This window comes from Nicotiana sylvestris, chromosome 5 (genome assembly GCF_000393655.2).
Source record: "Nicotiana sylvestris chromosome 5, ASM39365v2, whole genome shotgun sequence".
NCBI lineage: Eukaryota > Viridiplantae > Streptophyta > Magnoliopsida > Solanales > Solanaceae > Nicotiana > Nicotiana sylvestris.
Window position 1 is genome coordinate 10,570,896 of NC_091061.1, and position 25,970 is coordinate 10,596,865.

The following is a 25,970-nucleotide window of genomic DNA, read 5'->3' on the forward strand; positions in this document are numbered from 1 at the left end:
TAGAGCAAATCCTCAATTTTCAATGCTAGCACTTTTGTGTTCTGAAGAGTTCCCATAAGAAGAAATTGAGAAGTGTATATTTTTGGCTGGTAATAGCCACAAGATATATATATTTTTTTGTATATATGTGTATTATATTAAAAGACATATTTTATATACATTTTGGCTAGCGAATGCAATTAATTGTTTTATGAATTAATGAGAAATTTAAAAGTCTTATGATAATTACAGGAAAGTGATGAATTGGATCGATCACGGGCGGCCCTCTAGTTGGCCAAGACTAATAGGACCTTTTCTTAATTATGTAATTCGGGGGCATTTGCATCTATACCCGCTTTTGGGATACGTTTTAACTTATATCCGATATGCAAAAAAGATTGCAAGCGTACCCACTTTTTGTGTAACTTCAGACATAAAGGCCTGAAGTAGCAAAAAATTTTGCCTAAAGTGTAGCAAAACTTTAGATATTTTTGCATGAAGTTTGGCATGACTTGCAAAGGCAATTACACAAACTTCAGTTCATAGTGTAAATGGCAAACTTCAGTTCATGTGTTGGCTGAAGTTTTTGTTTGTAATTGAAGTTTTGTTCTATATTTGTTGAACTTCAGCATATTTTAGCCGAAGTTTTGTTCTCACTCTATCATAGTGTAAATGGCAAACTTCATGTTTTAGACGGAGAATTCTTCGACGAGTTTTTCACTTCCTTCTTCCTATTTCTATTATTGGTTATGAATTCTAGTATTGTATTCATACTATTATGAATAACTAAACTTCAGCATGTTTTAGTTGAAGCTTTGTTATGTTTGTGATGGACTTCAGGGCTGAAGTTTGTTTTGTATTTGCTAAACTTCAGCATTCTAGGATATGTACATGGAAAAAATAGTATTTTGAGCACCTTTGATATACTTTTGACATAATTTGGTCCTAAGGAGGCTAAGGAAACCATGGATTCGACCTAAGGAGGCAAGAACACGTTAGGAGCAAGACGGAGAATTCTTCCTCGAGTTTTTCACTTCCTTCTTCCTATTTCTATTATTGGTTATGAATTTTAGAGGATGAATTCTTGTTATATTTTTATATAATTGATCTGTTGAATTTCTTTACTTGTTCAACTACGTGTTTGTTGCTATTGATTGAATTGCCATCAATTGACTGTGCCTATTTAATGTGTATTGCTTGAGAGAGGGTACATATTTAGGTAATTGTTGAACAACATCACTCCTAACATATGTAAGAGATCAATACGGAGGGTTTAAAGGCAGGATTAGAGATAACGAAACCTTGGTGCGATCGTAGTGAGCAGTTAATTAGTGCCAACTAGTATAGTTTGAGAGAATACATCTAGTAAATTGTGGTAGTTGCTCGTGACAAAATTACGACAACCAAAGTACTTACGATCGGTAGAGAATACTTAGGCGAAAGTATAAAAGACAAGCGGAAAGGATTCCGACAATTGGGAAAATCATAACTCTAGGCCTCCTTAATATTGTCTCCAATCCTTATCCTTGTTAATTGATAGTTTTACTACTTTCTAGTATTTGTTAGTTAATTAGATAAAAATAAATATTATAATCTTTTATAATTAGAAAATTGTTTGGACTTGTATTTCTTAGCGATATTGAACAACTGTAGCTAAGCCTTAGTTCTCTGTGGGATTCGACTCCGGACTCTTAAACCGGATAATATTTGCAACGACCACTTATCCTTTTTAGGACTAGAGTTGGGCGTGATCAGGTTGTATTATAGGTAGATAGAGACAAGAGAACTTTTGAGTTAAAAATTCATAAACAACAGTATTGTTGAACGTTGACAGTATTGTAATTACTAGACATAACAACACCAACAGCAGCAGAAACTGCAGCAAAAGAAAGAAGAAAAAGGAGGAGAAAAGAAAACAAGGAGGAGGAGAAGGATAAAGAGGGCTAAAATTGTTTAAAAAGTAGGTACAAGTTAAACTTTTTAAAAAAATAGGTATAAGTTAAACGGGGGAGACCAGATAAGGCACACGTACAATTTTTTCTGTAATTCGTATCTTATCCCTCGTAAATATGAAGCTTAATATAGTTGCAAAGAACTGAATAGTTTAAGGGGTAAATCATAAAAATAAGAGGATAGGGAGCTGGTGGAAAATTTGAGAACTCCGTTATTTTTCATTATTCAATTTTCCTAAAAAAAAGAACAAAAAGATAACAAGATTGAGAACACAATAATACATCTTATTAGAAATATTTATTCTTTAACATTTATACATATGACAGGGTTGGTTCAAGGAGGAGGCCAGTAAAACAATTGCTTTAGCCGCCAAAAGTTGGAGTCCCTAACAAGTATTAATAGTAGAATACATAATATATTTTTGCTTAAGAAAATATTAACATTTGTCGAAAAAAGTACAAAATTTTTCTATAAGAAAGAAAGAAAAATTATCTATGTTTTAATGGAAAAAATGTTAGCTTTGAATTATATTATTAAAATCTTTATTAGCAAATATTTTTTTTACAACAAGATCTAAGGCAATATATAGCACACATATAGCTAATATCTTATTAACCTAAGTTAATCATTACCTATATAAACAATATTATTACTGTTAGCGGAAACGTAAAAGAAAGAATACAAGATTTAACGTGGTTCGGATCAAAATAATCTTACGTCCACCAGAGAACAGTTGTCTTTTTAATATTGACAAAGGAAGGGGAGAGTTCTCAATTACACTTAAGAGAATTTCTCTCTTAACTCTCTACTCACTACAATGTGTTGTATTATTTTTGGGATGATTTCTACAAATGAAGGAGTGCATCTATTTATAGAGGTAAAGACCTCATCTTGATGTCATTGGTGACATCAAACTACCTCCTCTTGATGTCATGGGTGACATCAAAGGAGGAAGCTTCCTCCTAGCATCCACACCAACTCTTTCCACCAACTCTTCCAATAGGCATGCCATTGTTGACTAAACATAAACCAACACCTTCAATCTCCACCTTGGTTTGCGTTTCGAGCGTGCGTGTGAACAACTCTGGCCAAAACCTCTAAGTTTACTGGGCAACCCCATTGTAAGAAACAAGAAGAATCAAACCATTGTTGAACATACCACCTCCACCTAACAACTGTTCTCTTCGGAGTTGCATCAGTTGATGCACACCCCCGCCAAGTCCTTGCAGTGTGCAAACTTAGCGAGTGGGACTATCTTGGTCAACATATCTGCAGCATTATCGTCTGTGATAACCTTCACGACCTTGATAGTTCCCTCTTCAACAACATCTCGAATAAAATGAAATCTGACATCAATGTGTTTAGTGCGCTCATGAAATCTCTGATTTTTCATTAGATGAATAGCACTCTGACTATCACATCTAAGAGTTGATTCCAGCTGAACCAAACTCAATTCCGCTACTAAACTTTTCAACCAGATAGCTTCCTTTACCGCCTCCGCTGCTGCCATGTATTCTGCTTCTGTCGTAGACAAAGCGACAATCGACTGCAAAGTCGACTTCCAACTGACGGCACTGCCAACGAGGGTAAAGATGTATCCAGTTGTGGACCTTCTTCTGTCAAGATCTCCTGCATAGTCAGAATCCACATAACCGAGAATTGAAATACCTCCACCACTTTTTCGAAAGGTCAGACCAACACCAGAAGCTCCTTTGAGATATCTCAATATCCACTTGACAGCTTCCCAATGCCTCTTTCCTGGGCTGGACATGTATCTACTTACCACACTTACAGATTGAGCAATATCTGGACGTGTGCATACCATAGCATACATAATGCTACCAACTGCACTGGCATAAGGAATCTTTGACATATGCTCCACCTCATCCTCGGACTGAGGCATTTGTAACTCTGAAAGTTTAAAATGAGGAGCTAATGGTGTACTTACAGGCTTGCACGTATGCATATTGAATCTCTTGAGAACCCTTTCAATATACCTCTTCTGAGAAAGATGTACAACACCGTCTTCTCTTGAAATCTCCATACCAAGGATTTTCTTTGCAGCTCCTAAATCCTTCATGTCAAATTCCTTACTCAACAGTTTCTTCAAAGCATTTATCTCTGTAATGTTGTTAGCAGCAATAAGCATATCATCAACATACAACAGTAAATAAATCATTGAGTTACCAGACATCTTCTTGTGATACACACAGCTATCAAATGCACTCCTTGAGAATTCATGTGTAGTCATGAATGCATCAAACCTCTTGTACCACTGTCTAGGGGATTGCTTCAAACCATACAAAGACTTCTTTAGTTGGCATACGTGATCTTCTTTTCCCTCAGCTAGGAAACCTTCAGGCTGATCCATATAGATTGTCTCTTCTAGATCACCGTGTAAGAAAGCAGTTTTGACATCAAGCTGTTGAAGCTCCAAGTCAAATTGGGCAACCAATGCTAGTAGCACGCGAATTGAGCTATGCTTCACGACTGGAGAGAAAATCTCATTGTAGTCAATTCCCTCCTTCTGACTGAATCCTTTTGCAACCAATCTCGCCTTGAACCTAGCATCTTCCACTTCAGGAATTCCCTCTTTCTTTCGGTAGACCCACTTGCATCCAACTGTCCTCTTCCCCTTTTGTCTTTTCACTAAGACCCATGTCTGATTCTTGTGAAGAGACTCCATCTCTTCAGTCATGGCTAACCGCCATTGTACAACATCCTTGCAAGAAGTTGCTTCAATATACGAGGAGGGCTCCAGATCCTTAATCTCTTCTTGTACAGCTATGAACGCATATGCAATCAAGTTTGCTTGATCTATAAGGCGTTCTGGTTCTCGTGTTTGCCTCTTCTCCCTCCCCTCTGCAATTGTGTATGGTTCATTGATAGCAAGTTCTTCAAGGTCTACATCTTCTGACTCATCTTTAACCTGAGTCTCTTGATCCTTTTCCTTGGCAAGCTCCACCGGAAGCTCCACCTGCTCGTCGTTCTTGTTTCCTGAAAACTCCACGGAAACTTTACGGGGATCAAGTATAGAGGATTCATCAAAGGTGACATCTCTACTAACTATAAATTTGAGTAAAGACAAACACCAAAGTTTGTACCCTTTTACTCCATCCACATACCCTACGAATATGGCCTTCTTAGCCCTTGGTTCAAGCTTTCCTTCATTAACGTGATAATAAGCTGGACACCCAAATACTCGTAAGTATGAATAGTTAGAGGGTTCACCTGACCATACCTCATTCGGAGTCTTAAAGTCAATTGCCGATGCTGGAGATCGATTGACAATATGAGCAGCAGTGTGAACTGCTTCAGCCCAAAATACTTTGGACATTTTGGCTTGTAGGAGCATACAACGAGCCTTTTCAAGAAGAGTTCTGTTCATTCTCTCGGCAACTCCATTCTGCTGTGGGGTATGCCTGACAGTCCTATGTCTTGAGATCCCATGAACCTTGCAGAATTCATTAAACTCTTCATTGCAAAACTCCAAGCCATTGTCTGTGCGAAGATACTTGATTTTCCGCTCCATTTGATTTTCAACCAAAATCTTCCACTCTTTAAATGCTTCAAAAGCATCACTTTTTGCCTTCAAAAAATGCACCCAAACCTTTCGTGAGAAATCATCAATAAAAGTGAGAAGATACCTCTTTTTGCCCTTCGATGGAAGTTTAGAGGGACCCCATAAATCTGAATGGATGTAGTCTAGCACTCCTCTTGTCTTGTGTTTGCCAGTGTTGAAGCTGACCTTCTTTTGCTTCCCTAGAACGCTGTGCTCACATAAGTCAAGTGTGCTGATCTTCTCACCTTCCAAAAAGTTACGATTGCTCAACATCTTCAGTCCACGTGCGCTCATATGACCCAGTCTCATGTGCCATAGTCTTGTCTTGTCATCATTAGATAACTGCACTGTAGATGCATTTGCAGAGCCAACAATGGTGCTTCCGGCCAATGTGTAAAGGCCCGTTCTCCAACTTTCCTTTCAGCATGACTAAAGAGCCTTTAGTCACCTTTATAGTTCCTGCTTCGCTCATGTACCTGTAGCCTTGTTCATCCAGAGTACTCAGGGAGATCAAATTCTTCTTCAGATCAGGAACATGACGGACTTATGTAATAGTCCTCACGACTCCATCATGGCAGCAAACCCGAACTGAGCCAATGCCAACTATTGCACAAGTTGCATTATTGCCCATTACTACGGTTCCTCCATTTTTCTCATAGCTGCTAAACCAGTCTTTTCGGAATGTCATATGCAAAGTGCAAGTAGAGTCTAACACCCATTTGTTTCCATAACTACTATTATTATTACACGATGTTGTTAGTACATAATCATTATCAAAATCATGTACATGTTCAACTGTGGATGCACTCGCCTTTTCCTTGGACTTTGACATTGGACAGTCTCGTTCAAAGTGCCCCTCCTTGACACAACCCCAACACTTTGTATTCTTCTTGTTCATACGAGACTTTGATCTGTGCTTTGATTTGCTCTTTCTCTGTTGGCTAGTCCGGCCTCTCACAAAGAGCCCACTTGCCTGGTCATCTCTATCTCCTTCAATGTGCCTCCGCACATCACTAGAGTTAAGTGCCTGCCGCACTTGCTCAAGCTTGATAGGCTCCTTGCTATACATCATTGAATTCTCAATATCACGATATCCTGAAGTCAATGAAAATAGCAAAGCACATGCAAGCGTCTCCTCCTCCTTTTTAATTCCTGCAATCTGTAAGTCCATGACAAGTTTATTGAACGCATCTAAATGATCTTGTAACGAAGTACCTGACCCCATCTTAAATGTGTGAAGACGCCGTTGTAACAACATCCTTGTTGTCACTGATCGTCTTAGTATAGCCCTTCTAGATTTTCCCATAACTGTTTGGCCGTCTCTTCGGTACCCGTACTCACTTCACAAAGCACGTTAGGTGCAGGGGATAGTTGGATTGCACTCAATGCATCCCCTTCAATCTTCTCCTTGTCGGGAGTTGATATATCCTTAGGATACTTTCCGTCAATAGCATGGATTGAACCTTCCCTCCGCAGTAACACCATCATCTGGATCTTCCAGATATTGAAGTTGTTGCGTCCACTGAATCTATCAATTTCAAACTTCATGGAACTCATCTTTGCTTGTTCTTCCTCCTTGGATCGTTAAAGAATCCTGTTGCTCTGATACCAATTGTTAGCGGAAACGTAAAAGAAAGAACACAAGATTTAACGTGGTTCGGATCAAAATAATCCTACGTCCACCAGAGAACAGTTGCCTTTTTAATATTAACAAAGGAAGGGGAGAGTTCCCAATTACACTTAAGAGAATTTCTCTCTTAACTCTCTACTCACTACAATGTGTTGTATTATTTTTGGGATGGTTTCTACAAATGAAGGAGTGCATCTATTTATAGAGGTAAAGACCTCCTCTTGATGTCATTGGTGACATCAAACTACCTCCTCTTGATGTCATGGGTGACATCAAAGGAGGAAGCTTCCTCCTAGCATCCACACCAACTCTTTCCACCAACTCTTCCAATTGGCATGCCATTGTTGACTAAACATAAACCAACACCTTCAATTACTATATGAAGTTAAAAACTTTATGTCTCTCTGACTTTGGAGAAGAAGCAACTAAGCAGCAGCTATGACTTAATGAGGCAGCAGTGAACAAATAAACTGAAACCAGCTTCTGAACCCAGTAGAGATGAACCAAATTGTAGAGAAAACGAAAATAAACTGTGAAGCCCCTTGTTCTTCTTTGTTTTTTTTTGAAGTTTTTTCTGTTTTAGAAATAAAGATGAAAGGGAGGGATTTCGGAAAATTGCAGTGAACTAGTGTGTTTTCTGTGAGTGAATGATGATCATAATCGTGTATCAAATGAGAGGAGGAGTCCCCCTTTTATAGGATGTCAGTATATGCTCTATGAAGAAAAGAGATAGGAACGAAAAAAGAATCTGCCAACTCCCTAAAAATCAAGGAATTGGCATTTTTTGCAACTGAAATGGACAGCTGTCCAAGTCTAGAATTTCTTCTTATTCTTTTACCCCTTAACTTCTCAAAATGACCCTTTTTAACCCATGTTTAACCTAAATTCCTCATCGTATTGCATTTTGGTCCCTCATCCCTATTCTAGAATTCTCCAGCTGTTAAAAGAAAAAGATTTTGCTCAATTTTAATTCCCAATAATATCCTGCAAGATCCCTGTATTTACCCCCAAACATTCAAGACTTAGGCCAATTGACCAACAAGCCTAGGCCCCAAACTAAATGGGCCTTCTACTGTCAAACCCGACAACTCCATGAATCCCAAATACAAAGCAACCCAAAAGATCAAATAACAGATGACTAATTTTGAACAATTAAAATTAATACTGTAAAATGATAAATACAAATAGTTTAAAATATGATTGAACTAACTACAACGATAATGAGCTATGAAGCTAAACTTGTTAATTAACAAAGAAATCTATAATCGATGATAATGCTAAGTTAAACAAACGATAGAAACAATACCTAATCGTTGCTCGTGAATGCAAGGAAAAATATCGACCAAAGAAACCAACGACGCACAACTCCAAGCAAGAACTGACCTCCACAGGTCCTTTCCTTTGAAGAATCCGGCTTGATATTTACTTCTGGCCGGATTTTTTGAGGGAAAATATCTATGAGATGCAAAAACGGCCGAGACGAGGGTGAACGGACCACCCAGCTCCGATAAATACAAGAAAAGAACTCAAAAAAATAAAAACGAGACAAGGGTATCGATTTTAGATCTAAAATTCACGGAGTTCTAATGGGAATTGAGGGGAATTAGTGGTGGATTGATGATTGATAATAGGTAAATTTAACTATAATTAGGCCTTATATAACCACCTTCTTGTATAGTTTGGATGATAAAAGTAATAACAAAATGCTCTTATTAGTGTTTTTCATGCTTTGCAGGTTATATGTGACCAGAGAAGGCTATGGAGTACTTTTGGGATCAAATATGGAGAAAAAGAGGCCGATCGTAAAATTCCGTCAAGTAAACCACGCGAAACAGCTCAAGTCAGAACTGAAAGATGACTTCCGCGGCTCCACCGCGACCGCGGCAGAACCGCGGTAGAAGATGGCTGCAGACAAAGTGAGAATCAGAGAGCATGTTTGGCTGCGGTTTGACCGCAACCACGGCAGAACCGCGGCGGAGGCGGAGAACTTCAGGGACTAAAGTGCAAAACACAGAATTTTTAGCCCAAAACCCTATTTTAAACACTAGACTTCGCCCAAGAGAGGCATGTATTGATTGGGAGAGTATTTTGGCAAGGGAAAACAATTGTGAGAGATCACCCAAAATATCTTTCTTCTTTTCTTTGATTTTTCTTGCAAGTTTTATGATGAATATTGTTTTAGTTTGTTTACCCACAGATATGAGTAGCTAAATCCTTTGTTTAAGGTTTTGATGGAACCTATTGGGGGATGAACTTCTTGTTTATATGAATACAAATTGCTAGTCTCAATCTTTATTTGTTCAACTTTGTGCATGTTGTCGTTAATTGACAGGATCCTCAATTAGCTGTACCTATTTAGTGTGCATAACTGGGGAGAGAGTGCATATTTAGGTTATTGTTGAACAACACCACTCCCAAAGTATAAGAGGGATCTATAACTGCGGGTTTAAAGGCGGGATTAAGGATAACGAAGTCTTGAGTGCAATCTAAAGTGAACCATGTTAATTGGAGATAGCTAGTGTATCTCGGGAGAGTGCATTGAGTATATTACTGTGATTACTCGGGAGAGATTTACGGTAAGATGAGCGTTCATGATTGATAGAGAGGTGTTGGTCAATTTGTATAAAGCATAAACAGAAGGGATTCCATCAATCGGGGAAGTCATTACCTTAGCATTTTCTCATTATTGTTTACAACCTTAGCATCCTTAGTTTATAGTTGTTTATTTACTTGCAATTTTAGTTATTAAAGACACCATCAACTGTGATTCAAACGTTTGGGGGAATTGGTTCTCAAGAGTTTAGTGGGTCTAAAGATAGTGATTGATAGGTTAACTCTCTGTGGATTCGACTCTGGGCAGAATACTCAGGTTATATTTGCAACATCCGCAGGGTCCTTTTTATAAGGCATAGTTGGGCGTGATCAAATTTTGGCGCCGTTGTTGGGGAGTTAACGAAATTATCAATTACCATTGATAGAAATACAAAAATTCTTAGTGTAGTCAGTTTTCTCTACACCAAATTTTGATTGAAATTTTTTGACGGTTGTTGACATGGTTGCACATGTGTATGCCTAGAAACTCTACGAGGACTGGAGAACTACTTGAAGGACTCTCAGACCCCGAGAAAACATTCTGGATATTGAACCGTGCCAACAAAAGACTTCAACAACCTCATCAAACACACAAACTCGAAATTGACATGGGTGACGTAGACAACGTCAACGGAAACGTCAGAGATATGGCACCTCCTATCCCTGAGGCTGCACTATATGACTGGGCACAACCCACAACTGGCAATCTGGCCACTGCCATTGTTGTGCCCGCGATACAAGCTGAATCGTTCCAGATCACGAACAACATGCTGCACTTGCTGCAAAACAAGGGACTATTTTTTAGGACACCAGCCGAAGATCCTCAGCAGCACTTGAAGAACTTCTTGTCGATTTACAAAACTCAAAGGCAACCCAACGTAACTCCGGAAGCAATCAGGCTGTTATATTTCCATTCTCGGTGACAGGAGCTGCTCAGGTCTGGCTAAACTCACTCCCTATAAACTCTATAGAAACTTGGGATGAGTTAGTCAAGCGATTTCACATCAAGTTCCACCCGCCCAACAAAATAGCTCAACAAATTGATGAGATTGTGAGCTTTAAACAGAAACCAATGGAGACACTACATGAGACATGGAGCCGGTTTAAAGGAATGTTGGTTATATGTCCACACCATGGTATTCTAGATCAGATGTTGGGACAACGGTTTTACATGGGACTGTCAGATAGCATGAAGAACATTGTAGATGCCTCAGCTGGTGGGGCATTTTTGAGCAAAACTTGGAGAGAAGGTCAGAGTCTGCTTGACAAAATGGCTCAAAATTTGGGGTGGACGACGAGGAATGCACCTATCACTCTAGTGGTGCACTCAGTGCCTTTTGACCCATCAAATTCCATGGCTGCAAATGTGGTGACCCTCTTGACACAGATGAGCATACTCACCAAAAAGGTATAGGAATCAGGGCAGAAACAGCAAGTGCACATTATAGATACTACCAATGGGGGCTTGCGCACATCTTGCATTAGTCAGCCAGTTGGTAATCCTTGGAATGCAGAACATGATCATCATCATCAGCACCCTGAAGACATGAACTATGTGTCAAACTATAGAGGCCAGAGACAGGGCAATCAGAACTGGGGTCAGCAAACTCAGCAGCCATATAGACCACCCCAGCCACAGTACAACATTGGAAGCATGAGAGGTATGAGACCTCCCAACAATATGGCACCTTATCCAAGGCCACAGGGGTACAACAATCAGCAGCAAGGGTATCCCCTACCTCAGCAACAGCATGGTGGAAGGCAAGAAGATGGGTTCACTAGACTTGAAGCAATGATGCAGCAGGTTATTGGGTCCAATGCAAAAATAAATGAAAGAGTAGATGCACATGACGCAGCAATCAAAAATATTGAAGTGCAATTGGGCCAAATTTCAATGTCTCTGAAAAATCGTCCTCAGGGGACATTACCTGCAGACACCTAAATTAATCCAAAAGATCAGGGCCCAAAGCAGCTGATGGCGGTGAGTCTCTGTAATGGTAGGGATCTAGATGTAGAACAAGAGAGAGCTCGAGAAAATATATAGGCTGAGACATTCATTCCAGTGCCCATTGAGCTGGATGAGTCTACGATACTGACAGAGGTGATAGTCCAGCCTCCTCAGAAAGAAAAGAACATTCAGCAGGGGACCGAAAAAGTAGTTGAGCTAGTTGAAGAGCCAGTAGTTGAAATAGTAGCTGATAAAGAGAAGTCCCAAGTGATTGGGAAGAAGAGACCTCCTGCACCCTTTCTACAGAGGCTGACCAAGCATCAAAAGGAGGAGCAGTATAAAAAGTTCTTTGAAATGCTCAAACAAATCCAGGTAAATATTCCACTGATTGAAGCTTTAAAGGAGATGCCTGGGTACGCAAAAATAATGAAGGACTTGATGTCCTGGAAATTTAATTTTCAAGACTTGGCTACGATTACACTTACTCAGACCTGTAGTGCAGTGGTGACGAGACCTATTGCTGAAAAGCTGTCTGATCCAGGTAGCTTTACAATTTCATGCACTATTGGGAATTTCGCCTTTGCTAAGGCGCTCTGTGATTTAGGGGCCAGCATTAATCTTATGCCCCTGGATATCTATAAGAGGTTGGGTATTGGGAGAGCTAGACCTACCTCCATGTTGTTATAGCTGGCCGACAGGACTGTGAAGCGTCCATTCGGTATCCTTGATGATGTGCTTATTCAGGTGGGAAAATTTGTGTTCCTTGCAGATTTTTTGATCTTGGATTGCAAAGTGGATGAAGAGATTCCTATAATCTTAGGAAGACCATTCTTGGCCATGGGGAGACCTCTGATTGACTGTGAGACTGGGGAGCTCAAAATGAGGCTCAATGATGAGGAAATAACATTCAATGTGCAGAAGTCTATGAGGCGACCAAGCGAGTTCGCCAATTGCTCTCTTATTGATGTCGTGGATGTAATTGTAGAGTCTGATGATAAGGTGTTGACAATTGAGGACCTCCTTGCTGCATGTTTGATGAACTTAGATGAAGTGAATGGTGAGGATTTGGCGAAATGGGTGTTGGCATTGGAAGGTAGAGGGTTCTGGGAGAGAAATCTAGAGTTTGAGCCTTTGCACTTAGAAAAGAGAGAAACTCCTCCAGCTAAGCCATCCATTGAAGAACCACCAAAGCTGGAGTTAAAGCCATTGCCAGCCCACCTCAGGTATGAATTTCTGGGACCTGACTCCACATTACCTGTTATTATCTCATCTAGTTTGGTAGATGTGCAGGCTCAAAAACTTTTACAGGTACTAAAAGAGTGCAAAATTTCCATGGGGTGGACCATGACAGACATCAGGGGGATCAGCCCCGCCTACTGCATGCACAAGATTCTGCTGGAATAGGGGCTCAAACCTTCCAGGGAACATCAGAGGAGGCTGAACCCCAACATGAAGGAAGTGGTGAAGAAGGAGGTGATAAAGTGGTTGGATGCGGGAATTATTTTCCCAATCTCTGACAGCAGCTGGGTGAGCCCAGTGCAATGTGTTCCTAAAAAGGGTGGCATGACGGTTGTGACAAATGACAACAATGAATTGATCTCAACAAGAACCGTCACAGGCTGGAGAATTTGTATGGACTATCGAAAGTTGAATCTAGCCACCCGGAAAGACCACTTCCCACTTCACTTCATTGATCAGATGTTGGACAGATTGGCAGGGAGGTCACACTTCTATTTTCTGGATGGGTAATCAGGGTACAATCAAATCTCCATTGCACCGGAGGACAGAGAGAAGACCTCTTTCACATGCCCGTATGGCATTTATGCCTTTAGACGGATGCCCTTTGGCCTATGCAACGCACCTGCCACATTCCAACGGTGCATGATGGCCATATTCACTGACATGGTTGAGGAAATAATGGAGGTGTTCATGGATGACTTCTCAGTGGTGGGGAATTCATTTGATGAGTGCCTGATAAATCTGACGCGTGTGCTGAAACGGTGCATCGAGACTAACTTGGTTCTGAACTGGGAGAAGTGCCATTTCATGGTATAAGAAGACATAATCTTGGGGCACCGGGTATCAAGCAAGGGAATAGAGGTAGATCGCGCGAAAGTTGATGTAATAGCAAAGCTGCCTCCACCAACTTCAGTCAAAGCCATCAGAAGCTTCCTTGGACATGCCAGTTTTTACCGGAGGTTCATAAAAGACTTCTCCAAAATCGCCAACCCTCTCTGTAAGTTGTTAGAAAAAGATCACCCGTTTTTGTTTTCTGATGATTGCAGGGTAGCATTTGAGGAGTTGAAAAAGAGACTGGTCACAGCACCCATCATTGTTGCCCCCAACTGGGAGCAACCGTTCGAACTAATGTGTGATGCTAGTGACCATGCAGTGGGAGCAGTGTTGGGCCAGCGGAAAGACAAACTGATTCACCCAATCTATTATGCTAGTAGAACGCTGAGTGGAGCCCAGTTGAACTACACTGTGACTGAAAAGGAGATGTTGGCTGTAGTGTTCGCGTTTGACAAGTTCTGATCCTACCTGATAGGGTCCAAGGTAATTGTATATACTGACCATGCAGCTCTCAGGTTCTTAATAGAAAAGAAAGAATCTAAGCCATGCCTGATTCGTTGGGTGTTGCTATTGCAAGAGTTTGATCTTGAGATTCGTGACCATAAGGGCACTGAGAATCAAGTCGCTGATCATCTATCACGACTTGAGGGAGCTGAAAATATAGTTGAGGTTGAGGAAATACTGGAAACTTTTCCAGACGAGCAGCTGCTCGCCACCACTCATCAGGAAGCGTCATGGTATGCGGACTTTGCTAATTACCTGGCCAGTGGTATAGTTCCTCACAACCTTTCGTCGGTCCAAAGGAAAAGATTTTTTCATGAAAGCCGCCAGTATTACTGGGATGAACCTTATCTGTTCAGAATATGCCTTGATAATATGATTCGGAGATGCATCCCCGAGATAAAGCAATTTTCTGTTTTGCAGGCTTGTCACGTATCGGCGTATGGTGGACACTTTGGAGGGGTTAGGACAGCGGCAAAGGTGCTAGAGGCTGGATTCTTCTGGCCGACAGTGTTTAAAGATGCGCACCTATGGGTGAGGGCTGCAATGAATGTCAGCGGACCGGGAACATTTCCCGACGCTACGAGATGCCCATGAACCCAATCCAAGAGGTGGAAGTGTTTGATGTCTGGGGGATTGACTTCATGGGTCCTTCGTCGGCTACTATGGCAATAAGTACATTATTGTTGTTGTAGACTATGTGTCCAAATGGGAGGAAGCTGCGGTGTTACCCACCAATGATGCAAAAGTGGTGGTGGGATTTCTAAAGAAGAACATATTCACCCGCTTTGGGACACCACGTGCAATTATCAGTGATAAAGGCACTCATTTCTGCAACAGGGCCTTTGAAAAGTTGCTTGCTAAGTACGATGTGTGCCACAAGGTGGCTACTCCTTACCACCCGCAAACTAGTGGACAGGTTGAGGTGTCCAACAGAGAAATCAAGAGTGTGTTAACCAAAACTGTGAATGCTACAAGAACTGATTGGGCGAGGAAGCTAGATGATGCACTCGAGGCTTACAGAACTGCCTTCAAAACTCCAATTGGTATGTCACCATACAAGTTGGTGTTTGGGAAGGCCTGCCACCTGCCAGTGGAACTTGAACATAAAGCGTAGTGGGCATTGAAACAGCTGAACTTAGACATGAAAGTTGCGGGCACGTCAAGAGTCACTGAATTGCATGAGCTCGAGGAGTTTAGATATCTTGCATTTGAGAGCACAAAATTGTACAAGGAAAGAATGAAGAGGCTGCACGATCAGAACATTGTTGAGAGAAATTTCAAACCCGGGGACATGGTATTGCTATACAACTCAAGACTACGTCTGTTCCCAGGTAAACTTGAGTCACGATGGTCTGGACCATTTCGAGTAGTTGAAGTTTTCTCTTCAGAAGCAGTTGAGATTGCCACAGAGAATGACTCTCGTACATTCAGAGTGAATGGTCAAAGATTGAAGCCATATGTGGGCATGAGCAAGAAAAAGGAAGTGTCTGAGCTGCACCTGACTGAACCATAGAGGTCGAGCGAGCCTTAAATGTGCTCATCCTGCGTCGTGCCGCAACGTTAAATCAGGTGCTGCGTGGGAGGCAACCCACGAAATTGTTGTAAGTGTAACACATTATATGAAGAAAAAAAACAATCAGACAACTGCCCAGACCGCGGTCAAACCGCGGTCAGAGACCCCCTCTGAACTTCATTCACCGCGTTTCTACCGCGACCGTGGTAGAACCGCGGTGGGAACCCCTCTCTGAACTTTGTCTACTGCGGTTCAACCGCGACCGCGGTAGAACCGCGGCAGACCCCGTCGAGCCCAGGTATGCAGAAATTTTTTAATTCACCCCCCCCCTTTCTAATTCACCTAACCCTGCACCCACCCCAAAACAATTATTCCCCCTCCCTATTCAGAAACAGAACGCCCCTCCCCCCCAAAAAAATTAAAAAAACCAAATCCTCTCTTCTCTTTCTCTCTCAAATCCCTCCCTCACTCCAAAAAACCGCCATTGTTATCTTCTCCACGCCTCCTCTCACCACTACCCACCCCTTCCAACCTTCATCAAGTAAGTGTTCTCTTCTTTTTGATTCTATTTCTTCTTCTAATTAGTATAATTTAGTCTAAACTAGTTTCGTTAAACCCTAGGTAGGAATAGTGTAGATTTTCTTTCAATTTTTGCTTCTTCTCTGTTTTTATTGTTGTATTTGCTTCTTGTGGATTTGTTTGGTGCTAAAATGGTAGGGTCTTTATTTGGACCCTAAGCATGATCAGTGATTAGGGAGGGTTAGAGATTGTGTGGTGTTAATTTGGGGTTATTTGGATATGGGCCGCCACAGTAGGCGATTTTCGACGGCGACGCTGGGGTGGTGGTGAGAGAGGGTGAAGGAGATAAGAAATGAAAGGGGGTCTCTTAGAGTTTGGGGGGAGGGGGTTTGTTTCGGATAGTAATAAGGGATTAGGGCTTTAGTTGCGGACCGTTGGATCACATAGGATCAACGGTGGGGATTTAAAACGACGTTGTTTGGTTATTAAACGCTGTCGTTTGGGTAAAGGTGGGGGTTGGACCGGACTGGGCGGCGGGAGTTGGGCTGGGCGGAAAGAGTCTAAGGGGATTGGGCTAAGAAATTGCTTTTGGCCCAAATTTAAACAAGGTTCAATTCCCTTAATTCCTTTTCTTTGTTCTTTGTTGTTTTCTTTTTTCCTTTTTGATTTTAAAAATTAAATATCCTAAACATACTAACTAAAATTCTAAATCTATTCTAATTTGAAAAATTACCCTACTCATTATTTCTAATATTTAGCTAATTAATCGACCTAAAACTAATGAAAAAACAATTAATAATTCAAAATTAAAAGCCAAAAATACAAGAAGCTATGGTATTTTTGTGATTTTTGTTTAATAATTCAATTAATTAATGACTTAACCTTAAAAATACAAATAACAACCTAAAATGCAATGCATAAAATTTTGAACATTTTTAGGGTATTTTCTATAATTTTAAAATCTTAAATGTGCACAAAAATGTAACTAAATGTAAACAATTAACAAGAAATTCCGACAAAATTCTATAAAAATAAAAATAATTTAGAAAAAACCTAATTTTCTTATAGGAATTTCTAGTCAGGCAAAAATTATGTGCTCACAATGTCTTGTAAGAATACTTCATGATAGACAATTACAAAAGAAAATGAAAGAACACTAAATTTAAGTTTTCTTATTAAAATTTGGCTTTAAGCCAATAATTTTGTTGAGCCACCTTTGACATATGATTATAATGATGACCCAGTGTTTGTAACCAGAGACTGACCTACAACCATGTTTGAGGGGTCACGTGAACCCGTTAACTTCGGCAAAAACTCTATATATACATAGTTGTATATACATTGGGGACCCCTTAAATATTTTTCTTGGCACCCTCATTAACAAAATTACGCTTGCAGCAATGGTCTGCTTCTAAGAATAAGCCTTGTTTCTTGTCACGCGACGCAGGTTCGAAACCCGCCTGCCCGTTATTCTCAAATCCTGGGTCCGCCTTTGTTTGTAACTACAAGTTCAAGGTTGGTTTGGAAAAAAGACAACTAATTAAAATGCATGAAGATGCTCCATAAACATTTTCCACGTAAATCAATTGATACCGACAAATAGGCAACACTTTTGCTGCAAATACTGAAATCAACAACTTATACAAATGTGTAATTGTGTAGACCACAAAAGAATTTGTTCAGCACAGTGTTATCCAACGGTAAAGAACATGATATGCATCATATACTAATATTAGTGTATTGTAAATAGATGAGTATAATCCTAGTTAGCAGGATTAATTAGTAGGTTAGGAAATGATTGAGTTGTTATTCGAGTTAGTTAGAAGTGGTTAAAGGGAAATTGGGCGGGAAAGTTAGGACGTGTGACCATACTTGGAACAATAATATTAGAATAATGTAAAAGCAACAACCGGACGTTTACTTTAAATTTCGGACTTTCCTCAATTGCAATGGTTGGTTCTTAGTTGTCAGTATTTATATTTACAGTTTCACCAATTTAATGAATTAACTTTTATAACATACACATGGAAAATTCATCTCTTTAATATTTGATTCTCTTTCAACTAAAAGATTTTAAAGAATTTCAGGTTCAATTTACCTTACTACATATAGAATACAAGATAGAAAGTAATGATAATGTTATTGGTGTTCGTATTTCTATAATTGAAACAAAATTAAGGTGAAAAATTGCATTCTATATTAGTAAGGACGTAATGAGTAGGGAATCAATCTTCAATGAGGAATGATTAGGAAAGTAGATGATCTAGTTTAAAGACAGTGAATCTGATTATCATTTAAATTGTGCTAGAGGTTATTATATAAACCCAAGGAAAAATTACAAATGACCTTTGTTTAACTTCAAATTTGTAATATTTTTGTCACATAGACATACTACTAATGGTGCAAAAATTTTGGGAAGAGAGAAAGAGAGGACAAAACTTTAATAGATGGAATTGCCTCCTTTGCCTCTCTTCAGAAAAACTCGTTTTTATCCTTATCTCTTCTTATTACTAAGTTTGGTTGTATTTTTGATTAGTTATTCAGCCTATCTTCTTCCATCTTCACCATCAGTCACATCCTTAGCCAACTTGCTTTGGCCAACTCCAAAACCTACAAGTAAGTTGATCAACACCCTTTATTTTTTCTTGGTATTAATTTTCTTGGAGTTTAACTTCTATACACTAATAACGTAAAAGAAGTTTACACTAATGTATCACTTAAAATGTAGCTATGGGTAATCATTCATAATAAGTGGTATTAGTAACTTGAAAATTAATAGACCCTCAATATGTATTAAGAAGAGGAAATTTTGGAGCGACGGTAAAGTTGTCTATAGGTCACGGGTTCAAGCCATAGAAGTAGTGGGTAATGCTTGCATTAGGATAGGTTGTCTACATCACACCTCTTAAGGTACAGCCAGTGGCGAAGGCAGGAGTACCGTCAAGGGGGTTCAAAAAAAGAAAAAAGTTAGAAAGATTGTAACTAGTGGGAATAAAACCAGTGACCTTACAAAGGTTTTGAACCCCTTGACCACTAAGCTATGCTTTTGGGTTGTTTCAAGGGGATTCAAAATATAATATATAGAGATAAAAAAACAGATTTTGTCTTATATATATAGTGTAATTTTTCGGCGAAGGGGGTTCGGGTGAACATCCTTCCCCCCTCCCCCCAAATCCGCCCCTGGGTACGGCCCTTCCCTGTACACCGCGTGAATGTGAGATCTTTTGTAGACCGGGTTGACCCCTCCTCAATATATATAAAGTTAATTCCATTTTCTTGAGGAATGTTCATGTATCTCTAATCCTAATTTGTTAACTTTGTTGGTGTTGTGTTAGAGAAGAACAAGGATAAGTTGCCATTTGCAATTGGAGAAGCTGAAAAAGAGTGTGATTTATTTAGTGGAAAGTGGGTTTGGGATGAGTCAAGTCGGCCTTTATATGAGGAATCAGAATGTCCATATTTACTTCCTCAGCAGACTTGCCAAGAACATGGCAGGCCAGACATGGACTATCTCTATTGGAGATGGCAACCTCATAATTGTCTTATTCCTAGGTGTGTATCATATATCACTATAATTGTTATGTATTGATAGTATAAAAGAAATTTTACGCTATCTGATCACTAAAAATATTAATATTATATTATCTCAACAGATTCAATGCATCGTTGATGCTCGAAACTATTCGTGGAAAGAGGATGATGTTTGTAGGTGATTCCTTAAATAGAGGCCAATTCACTTCCTTGATTTGCCTCATCCATAAAGTTATACCAGATAACGCAAAATCCCTCCATAAAGTTGATTCATTCACCATTTTCACAGCCAAGGTATGTTAATGTTATATACACTTAATTTTTATACTACAGTCAAACTTCTTTATAACAGCCTCGTTTGTTTCAATATTTTTTAATGTTATAACAAAGTGTTATTATATAGGGATATTGTTATAGAGAGGTTTGGCTGTATCGATAAAGTTTGACATATTAACACGGTTGGTTATCATTTATTGTAGGTTACCGGTCAATACGTATTACTACAAAGCAAAAATTTCACTTTATTCCCTCGAATATAAAAAAGTTTCTTATATTGGGCATTGCTACAACTGGTTAATTATGTTTAACCTTCAATTAATTGCAATATATACTTTTAGTCCTCTGGTTATGAATCTTTATAAAGTAATAAATTACTAGACGTTAAACTATTTAATCACCAATATGTTAAATTTATGTTGTTACTCCATATTTGAGGGTAATGTTACTCAAAAATAGCCTAAATACAACACATTTTTATATAGAGAGCGACCAAAAGTACATATTTTAACTGATTGAAGGTTAAATATGCTTCGAAAAAATATTAAATATGTTTAGCAAAATATATTGAAGATCGAATTCAGAATTTATCAATAATCGAGGGGCCAAAACTACGATTAATCCTGTCTAGAGTTACCTGTAAGTACCTTTTAATTGATATGAGATCGGATAATTATTTTTTACACTACATAATCTCAAACTCATACTTATACTTATGGTGTACAAACCGAACTGGAAAATCGCACCAAGCCGAAAAGTCAAACCAAACCGATTAAAATTCGACTAGGTTTGGTTTGGTATTGAGTAAAAAGTCCGAACCAAACCGACATATACATATATAATTTTTATATAGATTTTTCTTTAAAAAAATGTCTAGAAATATTTGGGATTCTGTTATGTGATATAATATTTAATAAAATATGAAGTGCTCCATATTTGTTAACCTTAAATAATGGGTTGTATGATCATTTTCTTATCAAATGTTAATGAAATGCTTCAATCTCTTTGTTCTTGCATATTCATATGTCAAGATCTATTAAATTCTTATATCTTTTTCGAATTTGAAGTGGTTGTTGTTATTATTATTATTATTATTTAGGTATCACATTAATTTTTATGTTCAATTACTCAATTCAGTTAACCTTGAAAGTGTACATCAATAAAAAATTATTGTCAGACAATTAAAAAATAACTATCATGTATTACTAAGTAGATTCTCCCATAAGAATATTTAATAGATACTATATTTGTCAATTTTTTTTAATTTTTTCTAAACATATTTTTACCCTATCAAAATATAACAAAGTAAGATTGAAACAATATTTAAGTAACAAAAAATTCGGAAAAAAAAAAAACCGAAAATCCCGCCAAAACCGAACCAATCCAAACTGATATAGTTGGTTTGATTTGATTTTGATAAAAATCGAACCAATACGGTCCATGTACACTCCTAGAGTTATAGTACACCATTTGGAGACTACTATTCTATTCCATGCAACTTGTAGTACTAACAGTAAACTTGGATTCACTACTAACATTTAATTAACTTGGATTCACAACCAGGATTACAATGCAACAATTGAATTCTATTGGGCACCATTTCTTCTAGAATCAAATGCAGATAGTCCTGGCAAGCATAGGGTACCTGATCGAATTGTTCGAAAAGATTCAATAGATACCCATGGCCAACACTGGAAAGGAGTGGATATAATGGTGTTCAATACCTATATTTGGTGGATGACAGGCCGTACATTCAAGATTCTGTAAATTATACATAACATTTCCTTCTTATATTAACATTCTTTTTTTCTTTTTCTTTCTTTTCTGGTGCTTTGTATAGATATCTAAAACCTAAGTTTATATTTCATGCAGGAATGGTACATTTGATGATAATATAGAAGACATAGCAGATGTGCCAACTGAAGATGCTTATCGTATGGCTATGCAGAATTTACTGAGGTGGATAAAGGGAAATATGGATCCAAAACGAAATAGAGTCTTTTTTACCAGCATGTCACCTTCTCATGCATGGTAAGTGACCTGACTATACAAACATTCATAATATCAGTATTACTATGAGGATGCCAAATAAGCCGGATATATAGCGAATTCATATAGTCGATTCCAACTAGTTTAGCATATTGAGAAAGTTGACTAGTTGACTGATTTACCTTTTGCTACTTCGGTTTTCCTAGGTTACCGACTAACGTAACATCGATCTGTTTTTCCTGTCGATTTTTAGTAGTTTTTCAGTAGTGAGTGCTTCAAAATTAAGCCCTATATATCAAGGACAAAAAATAAATATTGATAAAGTTAGATATATATTTCAAAATTCAATCTCTCAACTCAGAACCTAACACGTCTAATTTAGTGTCGGTCACTACTGCTAACAAAATTGTTTTGATGTTATTAGGAGCAAAGAGTGGGGTGGAGATCCAAATGGAAGTTGCTATAATGAAACGAAAATGATAGACGATCCGAATTACTGGGGATCAGATAGTAGAAAAAGCATAATGCAAGTAATTGGTGAAGAATTTGGTAAGTCCAAAGTTCCAATTACATTTCTCAACATCACTCAAATGTCAATGCCACGAAAGGATGCGCACACATCAATTTACAAAGAGAGATGGGGACCTTTAAGTCCAGAAGAACGAGCAAATCCTGTAAGCTATGCAGATTGTATACATTGGTGTGTGCCTGGAATTCAAGATGTTTGGAATGAGCTTTTATTTGCAAAGCTTTTCTATCCTTAAGACTTTAGGTTGTCCACAACGATCAGACAGATTTAAAGGAGAGATGGGATTCGTTGAGATGTTTATTTGATCGTTGTGGACAATTTAAAGGGGTCATTTATATATCGTCTTTGTAATTGGTTTGATAACATTTGTTTGATTATTCTTACTGTAAATGTATACACTTTCATGATTTCTACCAAAGTTTGTCATCGTTTTATTTTAATTCTGTTCTTACTGAGTGTTAAATTGTTACCCAAAACAAATACTCATACTATTGAAGGAATAGATAGAACTATATTATTGCCATAGTTTAGCTTGGTTACGAGATCCATGCATGTTCCTGATCGCATACATTTAGTTAATAAAAGATGAGAAAGCGAGTTGGATAGTAAATATTTATACTTATATCATGTCATTGATGATGATATTGATGAGATTGCAAGATTAGAGGTTTATCTGAACCGTCTAACAATAGTGATAGCTAAGGATCAAATTTTCTCACGATATTTTAAATCCACCTAAACTACCACTTGAATCAACAAATCAAATCCTTGAAACCTTATCCAATTCTTAGGATATGGTTAATAGTATGTTTGGCCGAGCTTCTAAAATCAGTTTATTCAAAAAAATATTTTTGATGAGAATGTATTTTTCGAAAAAGTACTTTTCAAAAAGATATTTTTGGGAAGAAGCTATTTATTTTTGGTTATCAAAAACGGCTTCTGCTTCTACTCAAACACAGTATTTCCTTTCTAAAAGACCTTAACTTTGAAAAAAAATTATTTTTGGTAATTAAAAAAAAAACACTTTCACCCGAAAAGAAACTTGGCCAAATGACGATATCTCTTTCCTATTCTGAGGGAGGGGGCTACATACTCACGTCGAACTGTCTCATCCTCTTTTTAGTCCAAAGGATGAAATTAATGACATAAAAACTGCTCCATAAAAACCTTAATTAAATACAGTTTGACTAACGATTATTTATTCCTGAAATTGAGTAACGATATTAAGGTGAAACAAATCACCAATTTAATTGATTGGCCAAAATGTTGAGAGGTTTCATCCATCTGTATGCCTAAGTCACATAATAGCAATTAGGTACAAAAGTCTAATCGCCTACTTAATTCTCAAGAACAAGAGGTCAGAATTCGCAGTCTCCCCCAATTAGTCATAGTACTGCTTAAATAGCAACAATGAATTTCAACCACAAACTTCAACAAAAAGATCATAAGTTCATTCTCGACACTACAAGCTCTTTTTTACGGTATTTCTTTCACAGCGAAGAGGAGCCTTGGACCAACGTAAAGTTATTTTTGTGTGACCAAAGGTCACGAGTTCGAACCGTGGAAGCAGCTTATAGGGAGGACGTAGAATTTCTGTTAAAGGGGTTCAAAAAAGAAAAAAGTTAAAAAATCAACAAAAATTGTGGCCAGTGAAAATTGAACTAGTGACCTCACAAAGTGAACCCCCTTGACCACTAAACTATGCTTTTGGGTTGTTTTAAGAGGATTCAGAACATAATATATAGAGTTGCCTTATATATCCAGTGTTCGAGTGAATCCCCTTTCGCCCCCTAAATCCGCCCCAGATATTAGCGTACGTTGTCTACATTATACAGTCATACTTCTCTATAACAACATCTCTATATATAACAATCATTCACTATAAAACCCAAGTTTTTCGGAACCAGGTTTTATATTATGTTATATTATATGTCTTTCATTACAACACTTCATTATAGCGGCCAAAAAATATCGAAACAAACGAGACTGTTATAGAGAGGTTTGACAGTAGTCCTAAGGGTGCGGTCCTTCCCCGGACGCTGCGTGAATGCGAGATGTTTTGTGTACTAGGCTGCCTCTTATTATTTTGCCCTTTTTCTTTCACGGCGATAATTCATTTTGGTAATATCGACAAATTGCTTTATTAAACAGGAGAAATCAATATAACCACAAAAAAAAAAAAAAGGAGAAATCTATACCTATGAATTTCTAGCGATGGGTAGAGGAAGAATCACTTATTGCCATTACAACATAAGAAAAAAAAAATGAATGCCTAAGGTACAATAGCCGGCTTGACTAATATTAGTGGGCAAACAAATTGAAATTCAATAAAAGCCTCCTTGTCCACTTGCAAACCAACTTGCAAATTTCCATCTTCTTCCCTTGCCGAATACAACATATAATATATAATGTAATTGCATAAAAGAAAGGATAGGCAGAAAACCCCATAAAAGATTTAGAAAATAAAAATACAACTTGCCTTTATTTTGAATGGCAAGTTGGTACTTTGGAGCAGACGTCTAGTACTTTATCATTTTTCTTTGCCTTTTGAATGAAATATAATATCGTACATACTTTGTTTTTATTTGCTCTACAATTATTCGTACGGATATAATTTGATCAAAGACAGCGAGTTTAACTTTAGTATATAGTAACAATAATGTAAAAAAGGAAAGAAAAATCCATTTAGCTTTCCTAAACCGAGGTCTACCGGAAACAATCTCTCTGTCTTCTTATTTGGCATCAACCATATAATTGAGGTGAGTTTTTCAAAATCTTATTTGGCGTTTTCTTTTTCATTTTATATAACTATATATAGATGTTATAATTTTGAATTTCTTTCTTTCTTTCTTTTAACGGTGTTCGTGTTGGAATCATAAATTTTCATTTGATTTGTGATTTTATCAATTTATAGAAATTATTTACCTTTGACTACATATGAATTTTCTTTATCTTTTCTATTTTAACTAAATTCACTAAAATACCATTTAGTAAGATTATTAATGTGGTCCTCGTTTCTAAAAATTAAAATTGTGAGTAATCCCTTCAGTTTAAAATAGTGGTATATTTTGGTTCTTTACTTACTAATATTTGCCTTATATTCCTCATGCAGTTGCAACATCAAAGAGGGAAAAGTGACACTGTTTCATTTTAATAGAGCACCCTTTTTATCCAAGTTTCTCCCCTCCAGTGTGTTCCATTATATTCCTCTTGGATATCTCAAATGTAAATGAGGAGACATCTCAAACGAATAGAAAAATAGCCGCGATTTGAAGTGATTGCAGCAGCAGCGACACGATAGACATGCAATGATAGTAGTCTCCCTGTTCCTGGACTTCTACATGTATGTCATAAATAAGATTTCTATATTAC

The 25,970-nt window shown here is 38.1% G+C and overlaps 3 protein-coding genes across 3 annotated transcripts; all 3 read left to right on the plus strand.

The window, feature by feature from the left end:
- Positions 1–11,691: 11,691 nt before the first annotated feature.
- On the plus strand, positions 11,692–15,355 carry LOC104236472 (uncharacterized). Its single transcript, XM_070145804.1, has 6 exons — positions 11,692–11,697; positions 11,761–12,313; positions 12,434–12,972; positions 13,086–13,137; positions 14,213–14,790; positions 14,954–15,355. Exons 1-6 carry the CDS (start codon positions 11,692–11,694, stop codon positions 15,353–15,355), a joined length of 2,130 nt encoding a protein of 709 aa, XP_070001905.1.
- A 27-nt stretch (positions 15,356–15,382) lies between these two features.
- LOC138868265 (uncharacterized) lies at positions 15,383–15,754 on the plus strand. Its single transcript, XM_070145805.1, has one exon. It carries the CDS (start codon positions 15,383–15,385, stop codon positions 15,752–15,754), a length of 372 nt encoding a protein of 123 aa, XP_070001906.1.
- Positions 15,755–19,580: 3,826 nt separating this feature from the next.
- On the plus strand, positions 19,581–22,926 carry LOC104236471 (protein trichome birefringence-like 33; the record flags this gene model as incomplete). The annotated part of the gene is made up of 5 exons (XM_009790394.2): positions 19,581–19,825; positions 19,927–20,098; positions 21,644–21,843; positions 21,953–22,111; positions 22,494–22,926. Coding segments are annotated over 5 exons (1,116 nt in total), but the record flags the coding sequence as incomplete, so codon positions are not given.
- Positions 22,927–25,970: the final 3,044 nt, after the last annotated feature.